Source organism: Acyrthosiphon pisum, chromosome A3 (genome assembly GCF_005508785.2).
Source record: "Acyrthosiphon pisum isolate AL4f chromosome A3, pea_aphid_22Mar2018_4r6ur, whole genome shotgun sequence".
Lineage (NCBI taxonomy): Eukaryota > Metazoa > Arthropoda > Insecta > Hemiptera > Aphididae > Acyrthosiphon > Acyrthosiphon pisum.
Window position 1 is genome coordinate 22468149 of NC_042496.1, and position 21862 is coordinate 22490010.

Below are 21862 nucleotides of genomic sequence, written 5' to 3' on the forward strand. Positions count from 1 at the left end.
TTCTAATCGCTTCACTAGATTAATTGGTCTGTTGTCAATATAGAACACGTCTATAATACTATGTTGCATGTGTGTTAGACAAAGACAGACAATTCTGACTGGAACCGCCTTAAGTTGCTCTTAACACCAATATATTATTATAAATATGTACGTTGCCGTTATGCCCAATCGTTTTGTATATTATACGTATTAAGGTACTTTCTTACTTTAACCAAATCAAACCTATGTAAAATACAATTTAACCAGGAATTTATACATTTTTTGTCATCATCCAGTTTCACTGTGTATATAATATCGGTAATCAAATTTCGATAAAGTAATGGTGAGATTGCATCGAATCTTGTATCTTAACACTCGAATTTTACTTATTAGCAATCCATCAAAATAATTTCATAAATTTTGAAATAACACTGTAGCTGAGCCCACAACCGTACACTTTTTACCAAACAATTTATAAAATGGTAGTCTACTGAAGCATTATATTATAGTATTATACCTGAGTAGAGATAACGTTGATATTGTGTTAATCTGTTGCGTTGCGTGCACGACAGATAATAATATATCAAACGTAATTATTCAGTTTGTCTTTCAAAGATAGTTTTTATCGATGTACAATACACCTATACCTACATATTATTACGATCGTTACTTACACAGCACAAAGACACCAACAACCTCTGGAAAGATCCCGAAGTGTCGGATTTCAAATCGTCTTCCAACGAGTTTCCGTATTCTGTAAAACGATAATATTATGAATAAATACGAAGTTTAACAGCTGCAGCGCTATGCGAAATTCGATTAAAGGTTCGCACTAATAATGTATTATTATTATTATTATTATTGTTGTTACGTTTTTCGTAGACAGAGGAAATGGTTCGGACTCCGAAGTTGCTGAGAGTGCCCAAAATTTCGGCAATGGCCTCTTCGTCAGTGCCCACGCCACTGATGGCGTCTTTCAACTCCTTGGCATAGAACTCCGGAAGTGGAGTCATCAGAGCGACGATGGCGTTCTCGAAGTTCCCACCGAGTTCGCTCTTCAGATCGTCGATTAAATCCTGCACGGCAAAGAAACGTACGTTATAATTATTTTTTAAACACATTCCCCTTGACAAGGTTACGATGTAGTACACACAGATATAATAAATAATGTATCACAATATAATAATGATGCATTATGTACGATGCGTTCTTGAACGAACTGGTTGTGATTATATTATTATGTGTTAAAAATACACCAGGCATTGCGAAAAACAATAGAAATTATTGTATGGTATGCTGTACCATAGATAATATATTATTAAGCTGAATACTTTAAAACAATTAAAATTAAATAATTTGACATTTTGTTGGAAAATTAGCGTTTATCTTTTTTCTTAAATATTTAATTATTTATTATAATAATATACCAACGCATTTCAAATTAAGATATTATCTACATAATGAATATTTGAATAAAAATAAATAAATAAAAATTATAGTATTATCTTCTTTTGTGCATATATTGTGCTGCAGTATAATAGACATTCATATTTACATTATTATAAAATAAACTTCAAAGTCTATAACGCGCGTGTAACATTGATAATTATAAATGATATTTGATCAGAAGTTGTTTAATTTCGGATAATTTTAATTTTATCACTACTAGCGATTCATTAGTAGCAGTCACATTTATTTGAACTTTTAATTAAGCGGACTTTATCTTAAGTTCAATAGTAATAATGCTGTATAATCACCATGTAACATCTTTATAAATGTATATATATATTATTAATAGAAAAATATAGCAGTACGGTTTTGATTAAATTATAGATATGATTTTATAGTATGAAATATGTTCTATGTTTAACTGATACTAAATTATTAATTTGTAATATTATATTTTTTAAAATTGAAAGTATCGAATAATATATGCCGTGTTAATTAGAAAAAAAACGAAAAGAAGTGTGATATCTGATGAGACAGATTCATCAATAATATATCAGTGTTTCAACATCGATAATAACAAATACCTAGGTATCTCCTAGTATCTAGTGGCTAGTATAGTAGTAATAGTTATTTTTATGCCAGACTCATTTGTATTAAATTTAAATTTGTAAATTATGAGCTCGATTATCAGGTATTCGTAACTAATTAAATTGTAATTTGTTTTCAGGACAGTAATATGTAGCGCAATAAAATGTTATGTTTATTATCGTTTTTAATAATGAAACCATTAAATCAATGGTCTCCGTGATATAACTAAAATGTATTTACCTTAGTTTGGATTTCAGATTCAAAGCAAAAAAATAACACACTCATATACATATTATTATAGTAGGTACGTTGTACGTGATAAAAATGTTTGAGGTAATGTGTATATTTTTACAAAAAAAGGGGGGAATAGTAGTGATATGATTGAGGAGTACCTAAATTATTTAATAGACTATTGCTTGGATTGAAAAAAATATATATAATACGAGCTATGCAAGAGTTTAAAATTGTGTGCCTGACGTTTTAAATATCCTATTGATTGAAATATAATATTAGGAGATGTGTTAAACTATTTTCAAAAAAAAGAAGTGCTACTTCTCCCCCCCCCCCCCCCTGTCACAATTCATGCACTACCTATATCGGCTATCCGCGTTCCAATACTATTATATTAGAATTTCGCTATAGGTAACACTGATGTATCACAAATCAGCCGATTTCTCGCGTACCTACCTAAAAATATTTATTGTGTATATTATGTACAGTGTACACTGTGTCGGTAAACCTATATACAACGACAATAGGTAAACAAATATAGGTATATTATCGTCGAAACAAAGTGCGATACACGTCGTACAAAAGTTTATAACAATATTATCAAATACCGTATAATATCTATTCATAAGCTACGCACGATAAAATAATTACATTGCAATGTACACATCGGCATTCTGCGATTTCGTCACATTCATTGTTTTCTATTAATTATTCGTCCACTAAAAATTTACATTATTGCAATAATATACGATATCCTGTACCATTAACTTTACACGCTGCAGCATAGATCAAAAACGTAGATTATATAGGTACGTAGGTATTATACCTAGGTTCGATTTTTTTGGGGGGGCCTTGCACTCCTACATAAACGAAAGTCAACCAAGACGACTCACATTATCGCAGAACACGCAACTAACCAATATAATAATTATTAATAAACTGAAGTGCATTATGTACTGCTATTATAGTGTGCTTCTATTATATAAAAGTAATAATTATCATTGTTGTTCATTGTACGTAGGTATACCGAGTTATATAGTATTATTAATAGTAGGTATCTATTATAATAGTATTAAGTGTTTATTGTGTGTTTTTTTAAAACATTTTTTAAATGTATTTAAGGTCAAACCAACCGCTATAGATATATCCGATCGATTGTACAAACTGTGCCTGGGCACGCAGAACTACGAGGGCCCGATAATATAATTTCAACGTCCCACATAATATTATACTCTCCACATCGTACTATGATGAATTATGTCAAATAAGTAAACGTAATTTTACGAGAAGTCTCGGACTTTCTCCAGAAAATAGTAAACCACGCAGCATCTCGACACTCTCTCTTTGGTGCATTCTCGTTATAATATATATATATATATATATATATATATATGTTAGAGAGAGAGAGAAATGGATGGTATCCACTTTATTATGCACTCTTCAATATATTTATTATTTATTACCTTTCCGTAGAGTGTCTTGAAAGCTTCTTTGATCTCCTGTCTCTGAGTGTTGGACCGTCTTGCCAGCACGTCGATGATGGCCTGCTCGTCCGTACCGAATCCTTTCATGGCTGCCCTAAGTACGGCGGCGTCGGCTTCGGCGTCGAAATCGGCTGCCGGGCGGACCGTGGGAGTGCACTGCACGAGAAAATACAAACAAAATTAAATAACAATTCGATGTGAATAAACCGCGTAGGTACCCTAACCGGGTCATTGGAACTGGAAATATTTTTCGACTATCAACAGACGTTTCTGCGGTATTAAAATACCGCAAAATACCGTATATCGTGCCAATTTCGGCTAAGCTAGCGTGTAAATACTATCGTGAAGTCCGAAACGGAGCCCCTGATTATCAGCTATCGTGGACCGCATCTTTGCGACGATGTGCATCCGTTACGGGTGTAAGGATAATATTATGTTGCCCGTGACTGGGACGATGATAATAATAAGCACAATCGTACGATAATATAGACTTACCCTGGTCGTGTAGTAAGTCATGTTGATATTATCGGATGGTGTAGTGTCGCCGACGGAGTTCTAAAACCAAAAAATAATAAAAATGAATAAAGCGCGGACGGTGAAAATGTACGATATACCATAAGACAGGTATAATAGGTACCTACGTAACGAAATGTATCAATATTTATGTCGTATAGGCAGTTAACCCGTTGACTGGCCGGCACAAACTGAGCGCATTATAATGTTTGCCGTCTGTCGGCGTACAAAATTTAGCGTGAGTCATCGCAGCGATGGAAAAAAAGAATAGACGTGATGATATTTAGCCGCAGGCGATCGCGCCGCCTCCCCCCTCCGCGAGCAACGCATTCCCGGCGTCGAATAGTAGCAAAATATAATAATAATAATAATGTGCACTATCTGCCATATAGGACGGTCCTGTGTACAGCCATATAGTATACATAATAATATGTATTATAACATTATTAAGTACGTGAGGTTTTTGTTCAACGGGCGAGGACCGCCGCTCCCAAATCACAAATTTATTTTTAATTGATTCGTTCGGTGTGCGTTTATTGTATTCTGCGGAGGGCTCGTTTGTCGCGGACGCGTTATTTATTGTGCGGCGGCGGCGGCGGCGTTTAGTTGATATAGGAATTCAAAAAATGTGCGCCCGTGTCCCGGATAACGACAATATAGTGTTTAGTTTAAACGACCAATGATTCGGGGCACTTATTTTTGTGTGCGTTTTTTTTTTTTTTTCAAAACATCAGAACGATAATAATATATTCAGATTATGTCGCACCGCCGACACCACTTACCGCATGACGATGAGCCGTTTTCTTTGAGAGTGCAGTCACATTATACGTACATAATATATACAATATAATATTACAATACGTTTGTCGCAATATTATTTTATTGAAACATAAACGTGACGGTGACACGCAAGAGAAACGTAATTTACTATTAATTTTAGATGGAAATATCTTTCGTAAAGAATTCATCACTACGATATTTTATTCGCGAAAGTCGTTTGACATATCGATACGGTTTTTGGGTTGGATACGACTTTTTTTTCTGTAAACCGTAACAAATTTCGCTTAACCGATTTTTATCGTCATAGAAACGCAAATCAACAATAAAAACATAATATTATCTATGATTCCTCAATTTTGGAAAAATATTGAATAGTATGCCAGTATGTATGTAATTTTTGTCGGTTATTCACTGTTGCCAAATAATTAAAACAAAATGTTTAAACATTTTTTTACGCTATTTTGGAATTATACAGTGAGCTCGATCAGTTCGAAGTTCAAACAAGTATATTGAAAATTGAAATGTGTAATTAACCATCGAACTACACAAATATAATGTACTTATAGTATAATACCTACACGAGTAAAATAATATCTTGAAAAATTCAGATTATATTCTCAACTGTTGATTATGCATATTGTACTTAGTATTTATATGTATACGAAAATAAAATTCTTTTTGACTTGTTAAACGTCTTGTTAAATGACTTGTTAAATGTACCTATAAATTATAAAATTGTTACGTTTTTTTTAAACTACAAGTAATATTTATCAACATTTTATTTATTCAACATGGAATTAGATGTTAAAACTGAGGGTTATTTCCGGTGAATTTATATTGTAAAAAATAATATGGCAAAAGGGAACGGTAATCGCAAATCGCCTCATCATTGCTCTCTTTTTGAATACCTACGCCAAAACGAATTTTATTCGGTTAATCTTTTCATGACAATTTTGCAAATGTAAATTACGAGTGTGGTAATGTGGCATAATATTAGGCTTATGAGTTAGTCATCCGTATTCATTAAAACGTTAACATTGGTATTTAAATCCTATAACAATAGTTAATAACAATTAGTCATATATAAATAATTATAGATATTTATCTTTTTATCTAAATACATATTTGGGTTGACAAATATATAAGCTCAAACCTATTATAAAATTCCCATTGATGTTCAACACACTCACTGTTTGATATTATCTGAAGTATTCGACATATTATAATCACTATTCAATAATACATAATATAATAGCCAATAATAGCCATATAGGTAAATTATACATGTGTAGTTTTAAACGTTGATAAATATACAACAATACAATTTAACAGCCAATATAGGTATGCATCAGAGAAGAAACATGTTTGAACCATCATCACCAGTTTTATTAGCACATACCTTAAATATTTTGTTAATGTACACGACGAAAGTTCATCTCGTACAACGGTTCACTCCTGTTCACTCGTCATACTATATGAGTCTCACTCTATCAAAGCATTGCACGAAAAAAAAAAAACGTTTCTCTTTAATTAGTGTCTGATTATAACTATTAACAGTGGTTCAAAAATGTATGACTCAATTTTAATAAAATATATATAATAATAATAATGAAAAAAAAAATGATTCATCAAAAATATGCATTGATCATGATGGACACCTACGCGAGGGATTATACCAAGTCTCGTTGTGCGCTCATTAATCGAAAGTGAAATTGTATTATTCATTCTATACCTGCAGGTACAAACACACGTCATTAAAACGCAATGAAAAACGATTTTGCATTTAATAACGAACAATGTGTGTGTATGCAACTTATATGCTAAGTTTGAAGGTTGGACGTGCGTGGTGAATATTTATATATATATATTATTTCGTTCTATAGAAGAATATTATGGCTGTCCTTGGAATTACGCCAGTGACACATACTCACAAAATACGCGAAGCTGTCGGTCCAGCTGTGGTACGAAATGTACTTCGCGTTACACCAACACAACGACGAGAAAACTACGAGTATTTAAAAAGTTTATAAATTTTTTATGGCGGTGAAAACCCGGGACCATATTATTATATAGTATAAAAATATAACATATTTATTATAGTAGATAGGTAGGTATCCAAACAATTTCATAATTTGTTTAGCAAATATTTTGTTTCAAATTGTCTTAGGTATAGTTAGGTCAGTAGTTATTATAATATAACTATTAATAATTATTGACAAAAGTGGGCACTAGTTAAAAAATTTTTTTTTAACTTTTTAACTTAACTAGTTAGTTTATTTTCTAATCAACTCATGAACTTAACTAGTTTAATTTACAATTGAAATAACTTAGCTTTTCTCAGATGATTTTAAAAAAATCCATCAAGTTAAAAACATTTTCAAAATTTTTAATTTATATGTAAATATTACTATATCAGTATAAAATAAATATAATTCAATACAAAAACACAAACATATCTGTTCTTTTTCTTGATAACATAATTTAGTGTATATTAATATATTTTATTAATTTGTAAATTATATATTATGTGAGTTTCGATTATAAATGTTTTTAATAAAATTAATAATTTTAAACTACAAATTGACAATTGTTATGTTTTAATGTAATATAACTTATAATATATACTATGAAAGTCGTGTACTCATCTTCACGTATTATGAAATTCAACTGCTATAGGTACGATATAAAATATTTATTTGTTAAATTATTAATTTGAGATGAGTATAATTTAAATTAACAAATAATAGTAAAGTAAAAGTAAAAGGGTATACAGTGTACATTATGATAAAAGTTCAATAAAATTGTTTTTTTATAATTTATAAATTAGAAACTAGAAAGACACATCCACTCTTTATGTGATTTACATACTAATTAAAAAAAAAATAGATTAACTTTTTTTAAACTGAGTTAAGTAAGTGAACATTTTTTTCTACATTAACTTTTAACTTATCGAGTTCAATTTATAATTTGTTAACTGATAACTTTTAACTTATCGATCTTGTGTCCTCTTAACTTAACTTAACTTGAGTTAATTATTTTCATTAACTTGCTCACCTTTGATTATTGAACTAGTCGTTGTACCCGCACAGTCATAAAGACAAATTAAAAGTATTGATTCATAATATATTTTAGATCTATGGTGAACTATAATAGTTACTACAGGTAACGTCGCTACGTGTTACGTGTAACGAGTATCTTATATTACAATAATATAATACATCAAATATTAATATCATAATATAGATTTATGAAATTAGACTTTTAACTTTTAAGTGATTGTATTTAAGTGTATAAATATTTAATTTACAAATATTGTTATAACTTTTATTTATATATAATAGTATATGTACAATTATTAATATTACAATATTATAAGTGTGACAATATTAATTATCTAAACTTTCATCTCTATAGTTTTGTATAGAATACGCGTAACAGTTCTAGCGATGCCTATGAAAGTATTCATATAAGTAATATATTTCAGCCTGCAGAAATGTCTAAAAGGACGAAAAGCAAAAAAAAAACTAATTACATTAAACACTGTTTTGCTCAATATTACAGGCTACAGTGATTTCCTGATATTTTTTTAAAATAATATTAGGTATGAATATCACGAACACTGTAAAAACTTTTTTTATGATTTAAAATACATGTAGGTAAATAATGTAAGTTTTTGTATTAATTAATTAAAAAAATGTCACGACCCCATTACACTAATAACTATTACACTAATCAAATGGGAAACATTGCTTTTAGATAAGATGTAGCAACAGTCGAAGCGTTCACCAATCGTTGTACAATTCAAAAACAATTGTCTGAAATATTTTTGAAAATTCGACAAAAACAAAAATGGGCCTAATGATCTACGTAGGCGCACAAACTATCATCTGCGTTACAATTTTCGCATTTCACGAAACTGTAAAAAGTAAAAACTTTATTTATAATCTATTTCTATGTGCTTAAACGTTTTTTAAGATACGAATTCGTGCCGTACCGCACCGTGGCGACAATGACCAATCATTGCCTTACAATTGAATATTCAAGGTCAACGCGGATAAGAGAAAATATTACCTATGTTTCGTGTAAGCGTGAGTCAATATCTACTCGTACAAGTGTTACAACGATAAGACAGTCTGCAATAGATGAACAGGTATTTACATATTATTAAAATGACGTGATCATAAGTAGGTACACGCAAGAAGATAATAATAATATAATATTATTGCCAACATAACCCTGACCGTGACCCTCAATCGGCTGCGTTCAAATACAATAATATTATATAGGTAAGTCGAGATACGGACGGCATTTAAATAATGTCATTCCGCAGCACACGAAACAATAATATTATATTGATCATAAATCACCGCGATATTTTGAATTTTCTCAAACATCAAATTATAAATAAAATTATAATATAATAATAATATTACCATCATCGTTTTAACATTATTATTGTTTAAATAATATTTCCGTGTACTCACCCGCAGTAGGATCAGAGCCCGAAAATTGCACGTCGTTTGTGTGTGCACACTGCGCCGAACGGAATAAGACTATAATAATATTATAATGATAATAATAATATTGTATTGTGCGATCGTTCGCCCGCAACGGTGCCAGACAGACTGCTTACAGGCCGTAACGCTGTCGCCATTCGTCGATCGATTTTTATTTTTGTATGTTCAATAACATATACCTACCACGGACCGTACCGCATTACAGCGGTGTTGTATACGGTGTGATTAAAAAGTAGAACGCTTAAGTGATAAGCAGTGTGTTGGGCGTAAACATTACTTTTGAAAAGTAATAAAATTACGTTTCTCGTTACATTAACTATTTGTGCTTAAATTACGTTCGCGTCACCCGACATTGTTTTTATCACGTTACTTTACATTTTTAATTCAAAAAGTGGGGCGTTACAATTAACGTTAATTAAAAAAAAAAATAAATTACAAAATCACTCCATAACGACTAATAAGTAGTCGGTAGTCCAGTGGCGCACACTCAAAAATAAATAGTGGCAGCGTATGGAATCAGTTACCTCTATATTGGCTAATAGGCTAATGGCTATAGCCTATAGATTATTCAATAGTTTATTTTTAATAATTTAATAATTGGTAGAATTTCTATGATGTAGATATTTTGGGGCCAGGTGACAGGGTCCACCCACTCAACCGCCAAAAAAATCAGAGAAATTGATACCCTTGGACCCTCTGAACCAGTGTGCGCCACTGTTAGGTACGTTGATAATAACCTAATGCTATACATGAACAAAATGTATAAATATGAAATCCTGGGATCTTTTAATAATATTTTTGGTTATTATTTATCATTTAAGACTTTCGGAATCGTAAATACATTTTATTGATTATCAATTTTTCTTTCATAACCTAGCCCCTAGTTTTTGTCATACATTATACATACACAACATATTTAAATAAAGTGAAAAATGACACGTTACTCAATAGAAATATTACTTTTAAAAAGAAATTTTGTTGCAATTACGTTCATTTAAATCAAATTGAATGAAATTACTACTGCAGCCTTACTGCGAAAGTATAATTTCTTTACAGAAATTTGTAATTTGTGTTACGTTACTGCCCAACACACTGGTGATAAGTCATTGACAAATCAACGGTATTCGCTCTCGAAATCGATATCGAGAACGTTAATGATGAATAAATCATAATAATATAATATACCATTTTTGGATTTCGAGCAGAGCAAAGCGTGCGCGCGCGGGTGTGTGTGAGGGGGGGGGGGTAATAGGATTGTTTTAATGAATTTCAACGAAAGTATAATGCAACTCCTCTCTAAAATTGAAACCAAACAGTGGTTTGACTGGTATAGCTTTTCGAATTTCCCAAGAAATTTTCGACAGTTCTGTCTGTCACGTCGTTCACGAGCATTTTTGATGTGCCACTTTATTAACCGCTGTACTATAGTCGTGCTCTAAGCTCTTTTCATCTATGTTACATTCTTTTAATTAGGTCGAATCAATTCCTGTGAGACTTGCTTGTATTTTCCAATCATCATCTCTGTTAAAACTATCGGGTCAATTCTCTGTTTCTATTGCTTCGGGATTAGGTATCGTTATACGTTTCAGTAAGTATAGTATTTTCTTCACTGAAGATTTTTCTAGTTATTGAAATCAATATTTCGGTGAACTTTTTTTGTCGTGTTTAGCTACTGCCAAGTTTTTAGTCTTCTTTATTTCTATAATATATATTTCGTGACTCAAACTTTGTAGGAATTTACCTTTATTAATCAATACGCGTTACTGTGTTAGTTGTTATAATAATATATTATAGAACGTATTGTACGATTGAGTATTGTCCTTTATAGATATAATATTATAAGCGTTTTACAACAATAATAAAATGCTAATAACAAAAACAATTTAATAATATCGTTTTCCTACAGTGACCTTGTTTAATTGCATTCAGCGTGAAAATATAGAATAATGCTAGTTTTTTTCATTGAAAATTGACTTCCAACTAATAGTTATACCGAATTACAATACATCGTTTACAATTTAAAAATAATACAATGTTAATTTGTCGTATATAATAATTAAAATAATGAATTTTAGTACTTACACCTGCCGATAATACCAATAACCATAAAACATTTATTATTTAGTATTCATTGAAATTATTACTTAGTGTTTTTCTGAACTCGGATGGTTTGACTGAAGTTCTTAATCTATTACTTGAAATAAATTAAATCTGTAATATTATTATTACGCCATAACAACAGAAGTGAACAAAAATCATTGAACAAGTGTACATTATTTTAATTTTATATTTGGGAATATTGTAATTATTAGGAGGAACAAGTGAAAGCGCCGTGCAACTACGTCGAATATTACAAAATGTGGTTTCTACACATGAGTGTATTAAAATTGCCTATACAAACCGCCGTAGTTGAAAACGCGTTACAATACATTTTAATAAAAAACCATACAATAAACCAGCTATTTAAACATCAACGTTCGTTCAGTCTCAGGTGTTGTTGTTATAAGTAGAATACAAATTACGTTCGTTAAGTTAAACATAATATATTTTTATTTACATAAATATTTACAGTATAATTTCTAAAATATAAAAAAAAAAACTATAAACTAACTGAAAGTCACATAATATATACACATAGGTTCAGCATTAATACTGATCAGTTTACAAGTACTACGAACTTTCGGAATAAAAATAGAATAAAACAACATACAGATATAAAAATATTAGACAGACAACATATTTAAGCTAATACTTACCACTAATAACTTTTAGTAAATCGTTTCTATTAAAATAATTATATTATCATATGACTATAAGTATGAACACATCAAATAAATTATATTAATTTGATATAATATACCTATTTTACACAATAAAAATGTTGGTTGGTTTTTTACCAGTCCTGTGTATTTCAGGAATAGTCTGATAGTAAAAACACTGAGATCGTTTTTGTTCAGAATGTAAAGGTCTCATCTGAAAATTAAAATATAACACATATTCAATATAAATATTAATGCAATCATCTTTAATACAATTAACTGGTAGGTACTATTTATTAAAAAACTGTATACTGAAACTATAACTATATAACATAATGGAGAACTAAATATTTTTAAACGATTGTGGTATAAGTTCAATATTTTATCAAAACGTCAATGTAAAATATATAATAGTTTAACAGTGATCGTCATTGGTTATTTTATCGTATTAAATCAAAGCACATTAAAAATCTCGTTCATAAAAATGGTCTTACAGGAGATCAAAAATATATTTGAAAAATAATTTTTGTGGCTGTTACCGACATTGCAGTTGTATTTTCGAATAATTGTCTGCACAGTTTTAACCGACGTTATTGCGTTACGAATATAAAACTATGCGTTAAATAAAACAAAACAATTATTGAACGGCTCCCTGCAACAACCAGGCAAGTCCATATTATTAGAACTAAATTTTGAAACTGTTTAAAAATTCCTTATCCCGTCTATCACCACGGAAAATAATATTAAATTTTCCACTCAAAACTAATTTCTTTTTCTTTAGATCCACATATTTTATTTTTTAACACCACACGCGCATTACACATGCCCCATACAACAATCTTGGTGATAAATCTTTAGTTTTAAAATATATCATGACATACTACTGTACCTCTCCTTGGAGAAAAGTGGTCACCTCGACTTCTGGTCGCATTACCGCCATTCGTATGGCGATGTAAACGCATGCCGTGCCCGAGACCACAATGAGTCCGATGCCGTAGACGAGTAACATCGTGTGGTTGTCTCCGCTATCGGTGTCTATGGTCATGGCGTTCAACTGGTAACCCCACACCACTACGAGGATTAGTAGCGACACTGGCAGGCAGACGTCGGAGAGAATACTGAAGGATATTTGATCCTGCGTCAAAGAAATAACTCCGTAAATAAATTTCATAACTTTTTTTTTTGTTTATGCAATGTTCATTAGAATATAGATGGATAGATTTATTGACACCAAATTAAAATTGTAGTAACATATTATATTATAAAATAAGAAGATTATACATTAAAATATATATACATTGGTCCTCCATTCAAAAGCGGGGCTTGTGCTGAAAAGAGAGGATATAATTGGTATTATGGTATATCAATGTGTGTAGGTACTAAGTAAGCATGTAAATAAACCGTTCTGTTGTAGATTGACATAATTTTATTAGAATATTAAGAATATTGTTGATTTTGTGTAAAGTGGATCGAGCGAACAAAAATTAAAATTGGTGATCAATAATAAGCGTTAAAAACAATATTGTGACAAATTGTACTTTATTTATATCTTATGATACTTTTGTAAAACGATCATACAATAAAAAAAAAAGTAGCGGTGGTTACTGCATTTTCGATTTGAAGTTAATCCTTATTTGGATGCAATGGTAAATGAAATATTAAAATTGTATAATAATAAAAGTGAGCTTAAGTTTATTACACATATGAAAAATTAATGTTGAAGTATTACATAGTACTATTACATGACAGTTTTTTTTTTATATTATTATTATTATTGTTAAACTGGAAACACATAATATATTGGACTGCTTTGGAATTACTTATTAGTTATTTTAGTACACAATGGTCACAACATTTTATTGTTTTTGCGATCACATATGCTAACAAATTTATTACATTCAAAGGTCAATCTAATGTACCTATAAGTGTTGTTATTGCTATAAGTATTGTTATCATTATCATCGGTTATTGTTAAGTTCAGTTGTTACGTGTAAGTTATCATGTACGATCTCTAATATAACAATTAATAATTTTAGTTTCATATTAAATAACGTTCTAAACACACTGTTATCATATTATATTTTTTTATTGCTTGGAGAAATACAGTTAATTATTGACCTTCGATTTAAAAATAAATATTTTTTATTATTTATAACTACATTAGTTATAATAATAATATGGTGAATAAATTCTATTAATTGTTTGTTTTTATTTTCAGTAAAATTAACAGGATGACCAAAATTCCTTGTAATAATATTATTGCTTCCGTATTTATGATAAATTGTTATTCTCTTATTGGGTAGAACTGAGCATAGGTATAAAGTTCGTTTAAAATTATGAAAACTTAAGTACAGTTTGTATTTGTATTGTACAAATTTCTTAAAATATAATAAACAAGTGTTATTGTTTACGGGAGTAATGTAAGAACAACACAATTATTATTTTGTTTGTATATATTTTTTAATCGTAAGACAATACATATTTTAATATTGAATAACGTATCCAATAAAATAATTATTTTTATGTTTTTAACATTTCAGAGAAATATGAACAGGCATTGAAAAAATATAAAACACTTATCTTCAACAAATAAATATGTTTTGTTCAATCACGTACCCACCCCTGTTGTATACTCGTATTTAATAATAATGCTAGTTTGATTTTTTTTTTTTTATTGGTACAAAACAAAATTTACAATTTCAAATAGTAACTGCAAGCAAAATTATCTTTTGTTTCCAGTTTTGATTCTTTATCACGGTCGGATTAGTTATCACAAAGGGCGTCATGGTGTCCAATCTTAATTGGCAAAAAAATAAGAATATAGTACAAATTAACTAAAATCAATACAGAAAATACATTTATAAAATGTTGGTTTAAATGAAGAATTACAAATTATATATTATGTGCGCCCAGTGGTGTAGTTACGGTGGAGGGTAAGGGGTGTCCACCCTCTCCTGGTTCAGGGCTATATATTTTTTATATAGAAATTATCCGATTATTTCCACTTTTATTTTAAGAAAACCAATTATAAAATCGTTAAATGTAATACACTAATACACTAATTACTAATACTAATTCAAAATAAAAATGACGTTTAGTTTAACTGATAACTTGTATCATAAATACACTTCAAACCCTCCCCCTCCCCCCAGAAAAAAATTGTATCTACGCCACTCAGTGGTGTGTGCCAGTGCCAATGAGGTGCACGTACAAACCGATACAAATTACAAACTCAAAGTTATAATATGAAAGTAAAAATGTTTTCTAATAAAATGTCATGTTGTGAAGGGGGGAGGGCCTAACTTGATCCACCCTCGTATACGTGTTAGGTGCAAATAACAAAACATGTGACATATTATTTAAATAATATAATAATATCACAATGTATCAGGGCCTAAAATACTGTGTCCCCTGAGAATCAAAATGTGTCTCGCGAATGGCAAATGTGTGTCAAATATAAATGTATATAAGGTAAGTGGTAGATAAAATTAGGTGGGATTTTGGGTGTTACAACCGCCATGCTTTGGAAATGTGTTAAGGCCCGAGGGCAGCAGTTAAATTGATGAGTGCAGTGTCGCCTGAAATCTGATGTGTTTTTGGCCCTGCATATTATTTCGTATCAAACGATTTCACATCGATTGATAAAAGATCGTAACGGTCAAAATTTAAACGCAAGCGGCAGTGTCCAGCAAAGCAGTCTAGATGATGATAATAACATGTTTTTCGCAATAGTTATTATTGTGTGGGCAGTCGTAAACGAGGATTTTAACACCGTCCTCGAACGCGTTCGCCCAGAGTTCCGCCGTCAATATTATTATTTCAGCTGCCAGACATTTGGCAATCGGCATTGGTAATCGGTTATCGACGATAAACAAACATTCAATAAATATTTATAATGTATTATATAATTTTACTATGCACAGCTGCGTTATAGGCATAATCACTTTAGTCTATAGAAATAACTTATGTTTCAACGACACGCGTACACGAAATAACATACTGTACGTTTTTTTTAAACTCTTTTGTCCGTCAGGTTTTCCTCCACACGTCACGTCACTGATAACGATTATAATATAGTATTATATATTAATATATTATATAGGTACACATTATATAGCATATTATACACAATATGTTTTATCCGAGGTATTATTCCTTTTATTCGTATTTTATAAATGTAAATTAAGGCCATATATATATACATAAATGTATATTTACGCCAACCGTCCTATACGTCCTATAATGCTTTAAACTTTTAGCAGGACAACCAATAATATATTATTATTATATTTTCTAACATTTCACAAAAATACCTATTTATATTTCATTATTTCATTATTATTGTTATTTTTTTTTTTAACTTTATCAATTTATCTTTAATCACTAATTGTATATACCACGGGCTTATATATTATTTTATTTTCACTACATCGTGGATAGAGCTAATAGAAGACATGGTTATAACTTAGATCGTATACTATGGACGGAGCCACAGCGTATTGTGAGCCGTGTCAGATTGTGCAGGTTCACGTTTAATGGGTCGACATTTCGTGTTTTTACAAACAGAGTATTACATTATAATTATAATAACTGTAGAAATGTAATGATCAAAAGTGCTTTGAACTACGTGGACTTTATTATTAATTTTAAGAAATGTATATATAGATTCTCGAAAAAATTACTCGGGTTAATTTGGCCAGTTCCTATAAGTAAGTACATATAATATTCTACGTCTCATCCACATGTGTTGTCTCTGCCACAGAAATGTGTAACGTAGCAAAACTTGTACGTTCGGCAGTTCTCCATTTACTTCGTTAATTTTTAATATAATGGTGAGCTTACCTATTATTGAACTTAAGAAGACGTCGTACCAAAAAAACAACGAGAGAATACATATAATGTTCTTACATTTAAGTTTGATAATAGGTCAATTCACTCTAATGGTTAAGCTAACAACACAAAATTGTAACTGCTGCAGGACGTAAATTTTTATAAATCATGTGGTAATACGGAGAAAACACAATATGTGGGTACGACTTCCTCTTTAAGGTAACTGTGGATAAAACGCTTGCGAGAGAAACGTTTTAAATTTCTCATAAACATAATAATTCGTATTTAAAATATTACAAAACCACAACTGTACCAAGGCACTTTAAGACGTATTGTTAGAGGATTAATTTAAAGGTACCATTTTTCGATTTTATTTTATATTTTTCCCACAATATTATATTATCATGAGAGACAACACAACAAAAACAACGGATTATTCATATTAAAGTAGGTAATTTAAAATATCATAACATTAATTACAACTATTAGAAATAATTGATATTATTTCTATTTTTAACTAAAAACGAAATGTTAGCATACCTCTTAGTGATATTAGTATAAATTTCTTAAATAAATATGTGATTTTGAATACAATATTTTGCATTGAATTACTATTTTAAATAATATATTTGCAATGATATTGATTTAATAGAAGTTGCTGTAGATATATTGTAAAAATCAGTTTATAGCTGACTTAACTTGACGTTAAATTCATATTTGAATGGCGAATGCAATTAAAATGGTATGTTCTAAGCACCGCATATATGTGTAGTTTTTAAAATTATTTTTAGAATTGAATGTATAAATTACAATTTATTTTGAATTCTCCACAAACGTACAACTATTGATGATTTTTTTTAACCATTGCATTTAATTCCCAACCTTTTATAACCAATAGTACGGGAACTAAAATCATGCAATTATTAATTTAAAATAGATCGCCAACTGGAAAATAGCGGACGTTATAATAAAATAAAAAATATATTGAAATTGAATTATGTTATATTGAATATAAAATATATATATATGTATGTATTATGAACACTACCTCCAAAATAATTTTTATACGATCCAAGTGGGTATACGAGTACACAAGTACAATAGTTACTAGTTAGATTTTAAGTGGTTTTTTTATACAGAAAATACCTAAATAAATTTGTTATTGTTTCGTTATTGGAGACTGGAGTATAATTCTGTTGTATTAATAATTAATGTTATATTAATAATATATGTTGTAAACTTGCAATACAGGTACATATGATTTTTTTTATTTTAATTATTAAATCTACGCAAACATTATAAATTATAAATTGACAGTTTGATTAGAGTTGTGGTTGGTACTAATAATGGGCACTATAATAATGGGGTACTCACCCACCACAACGACAAATCACTGGATATAAATATAAATTATATTTATAAGAAATTAATTTTATGTTTACTTATATAATTTACCAATCACATCATTTTAAACACTGCAACCAAACCTTAATTCATGACCACTCGAAAATATAATAATGTACAGCACGTCACAGTAAGTTATGTCAAAGTACTGTCACGAACATTTTATGAGATATTATTATTATAGTTCTCAAAACACAAGATATTTTTTCGGTATGATATACTTGATAAGAATTGTTTTTATTTTATTTTTTTATTAATAACGTAAAACCAATTACAGGTGTATAAACGAAACCTGCAGGGAGGAACACGCAAAGGTAATGGCGTATTGTTGAAGTCGGACGCGGTTTCGTGTTTATTGTAATTTATATTATTAACATTATACGTTTATATATACATATAAAATATAATTATGGATATTGCTTGCGATAATAATAATAATTATTATTATTATTCCTAACGGGTAAAATAACGTAATATCCGTATGGTGTGTACGTCCTATATACAGATAATAGTGAGCTAGGCGAAAATATTAAAGTACCAACGTCACGATAACATCGTATAAATATAACATTAAATTTAATATCGTGAAAATAATTGTTATTATTATATTGTTAATCGATTTACGCACTTTTTTGAGGTCGTCGAGTGCGGTGTGATATTCGTATTCCAACAGCTGCAACCTGTTGATGGCGAAGCATTCCGCTTTCAGTTTGAGTCTGCTGTCGGGTCTCATGTCTGCGCTGGACGAACGTTCCGGGACTTTTGACGGAGGCGCCGCGCACTTTGGTTCAGGCGAGAATCGTAGTTGGATGAGCGTAAACCGCGATAAACAGCATGCCGACGATGCAGGACCCGCGTGCGTGCATCCGTTACAATATTTATATAAACATTCTATCATATACATATTATATAACATATATATATACACACGAGTGACAGGGTGTAACGGGAAGACCTGACAAATGAAATGACTTAATGTGTTCTAGTGTCTGGTCAGCATTTAAAAATTTTTTTTTTCCTTTTTTGACTCACGCGTACCGTGTAACATTTTTTTATTTTTATTTTTAATACTTAAAATAAAAAGTTTAAATCCGATGGAAATCTTTTTTACATTTTTGAAATAGCTGACATGTAAATATGGTTTTTAGAAAACGTTTGATTGATAAATTTTACCTGGCAAAAACAGCGAGGTTTCAAGAAATCACAAAAAAAAAAATAAACTACACGACTTGTGGATTAAAGTTTTTCCAAATCATTTTTTTCCGTTCACTCGTCAGGTCTTCCCGTCACACCCTGTACATCGCTGTATGTATATAATATTTTGATTGAAACGGCCGATAATATAACAAACGAGAATCTTATCGTCACGTGCATAATGATCGAGGCCATGAATGGTTGATAACGACCGGGACATGTGATACGACGCACGTCAGCAAGCGTGATACATCAGAGCCGTCAAAATATTTACTTACAAAGCACCGCTGTTTACTACGTAGATAGGTGTATAGTATTATACGACATAATATGCCACCTGTATTAATTATAGCAATAATTTATGATATTAATAATTGTTATTGCCCATTGAAATTATACCGCACGTCGTGTGTAGTTAATAATAGATATAATATAATATAATATATAGCTGGTATAGGTAATCGTAATAATATAAACTTACAACCAGTCCTGTAAAGTATTTTAGTAAAAGTATTCAAATACTTTTTTAAGTATTGAATAACTTTAAATACTTTCAGCATGAAGTATTTTGAATGGTGTTTTAAATACTTTTTTTTGTATTAAATACTTTTTGGTGATGAATACTTTGGTTTTTTATTTCGAACATTTTATTTTTATTCGAAATAATTGGTTGGAAAAATATTTTTGTCGACTACAATAATAGAATAATAGTTTTATTTAATATTCTGTATTTCTGTGTTAGCCGAAGCCCAGAGGTTTGTGAAAACAAGATTTCTAAAAAAAGTTATTGAATTTTGAATAACAATATTCCCTTTAAAATTATTAGATAACTATTAGATTACCTACTACCTATGTGTTTATATTACGATAATTATAGAAACCCACTTTAAAAACCAAGTATTTTTTTTCAAAGTATTTGAGTAGTATTTGAAATACTTTACAATTAAAGTATTTGAGTAGTATCTTAAATACTTTAAAAAAATGTATATGAGTATTTACTCAAGTACTTTTTAAAAGTATTCTTTACAGGACTGCTTATAACTTACAAGACGTATATAATATGATGTAGATTTTCCGCGCGTTAGCGTCATTTTCGTCTTACATGGCTGTTTGATTTGTTCTCCGAAATGTATAATATATAAAATCAATCTAATTTTTAAAATTTAAAATTAAATTTAAATCTTGAACAACTAAGTATAATATATAACGAATTCAATTTCAGAACCAATATTATTTTATAAATATCTATAACACAATAAAAATTAATAATAAAATTATTATGTATACGTATTACTGTTGCACAGAATAGAAATACACTTATTGACCGGTTAACAGTCATAATAATATTGTAACACCCAACAATACTGTATAATACAACAATATTGTGAATGAATTTTTGCGAAACAAACTGCGAATTTTTGGTTTAGTAATTACTTTTTTTTATGTTCAATTTAAAAATGCAATAATTATATAATTAATAATAATAGTCAAAATATTTACTCACAAAGCACCGCTGTTTACTACGTAGATAGGTATATATAGTATACAATATATTATTATACTACCTATATATATTAATAGCAATAATTTATGACATTAATTCCTATTACCGATTGAAATTAGACCGCACGTCGCGTGTAGTTAATAATAGATATATACTACTTAGCTATAGGTAATCGTAATAATATAAACTTACAACTTATACAAGACGTATATATGATGTAGACTTTTCGCGTGCTGGCGTCATTTTCGTCTTACATGGCTGTTTGATTTGTTCTCCGAAATTGATATGCATTGCTGATGGTACATGATTTAATGTTTTATAATATTTTATAATTTATAGTATTAGCAGCGCCAACGAATGACGTTTAATTTAAATTTAAAATAATAATATATAAAATCAATATAATAAATAAACAATTATTGTTAAAATTTTAAATCAAATTTAAATCTTGAACAACTAAATATAATATATTATAACGAATTCAATTTCAAAACCAATATTATTTCATAAATATTTATAACACAATAAAAATTGTAGTCGTTATTATTATTGCAAAGCATAGAAATACACGTATTAAACGGTATTAACTGTCTATTAATAATATTATAACACCCAACAATAATAATATTT

At 29.7% G+C, this 21862-nt stretch overlaps 2 protein-coding genes across 14 annotated transcripts in view; both read right to left on the minus strand.

Moving 5' to 3' along the window:
* The window catches only part of LOC100166474 (annexin IX-like), a 16570-nt gene extending 6912 nt beyond the window's left edge, over positions 1 to 9658 (minus strand). For 4 of the 13 annotated variants that reach the window (XR_003839743.1, XR_510228.3, XM_008179971.3 and 1 more), the window contains exons 1-5: positions 4373 to 4504; positions 4227 to 4286; positions 3711 to 3887; positions 851 to 1055; positions 654 to 733 (exon numbers count right to left, since the gene is read on the minus strand). Coding sequence is in view for 9 of the 13 variants with exons in the window: in XM_008179971.3 (XP_008178193.1) it covers positions 654 to 733; positions 851 to 1055; positions 3711 to 3887; positions 4227 to 4247 (483 nt within the window). In the remaining 4 variants the exon portion in view is untranslated. 13 annotated transcript variants of the gene reach the window in all.
* A 2406-nt stretch (positions 9659 to 12064) lies between these two features.
* LOC100569748 lies at positions 12065 to 19406 on the minus strand. Its single transcript, XM_003241207.4, has 3 exons — positions 19163 to 19406; positions 13190 to 13435; positions 12065 to 12514 (listed from the first exon to the last, which is right to left on the minus strand). Exons 1-3 carry the CDS (start codon positions 19265 to 19267, stop codon positions 12407 to 12409), a joined length of 459 nt encoding a protein of 152 aa, XP_003241255.2. The 5' UTR covers positions 19268 to 19406; the 3' UTR covers positions 12065 to 12406.
* Between the last annotated feature and the right edge of the window lie 2456 nt (positions 19407 to 21862).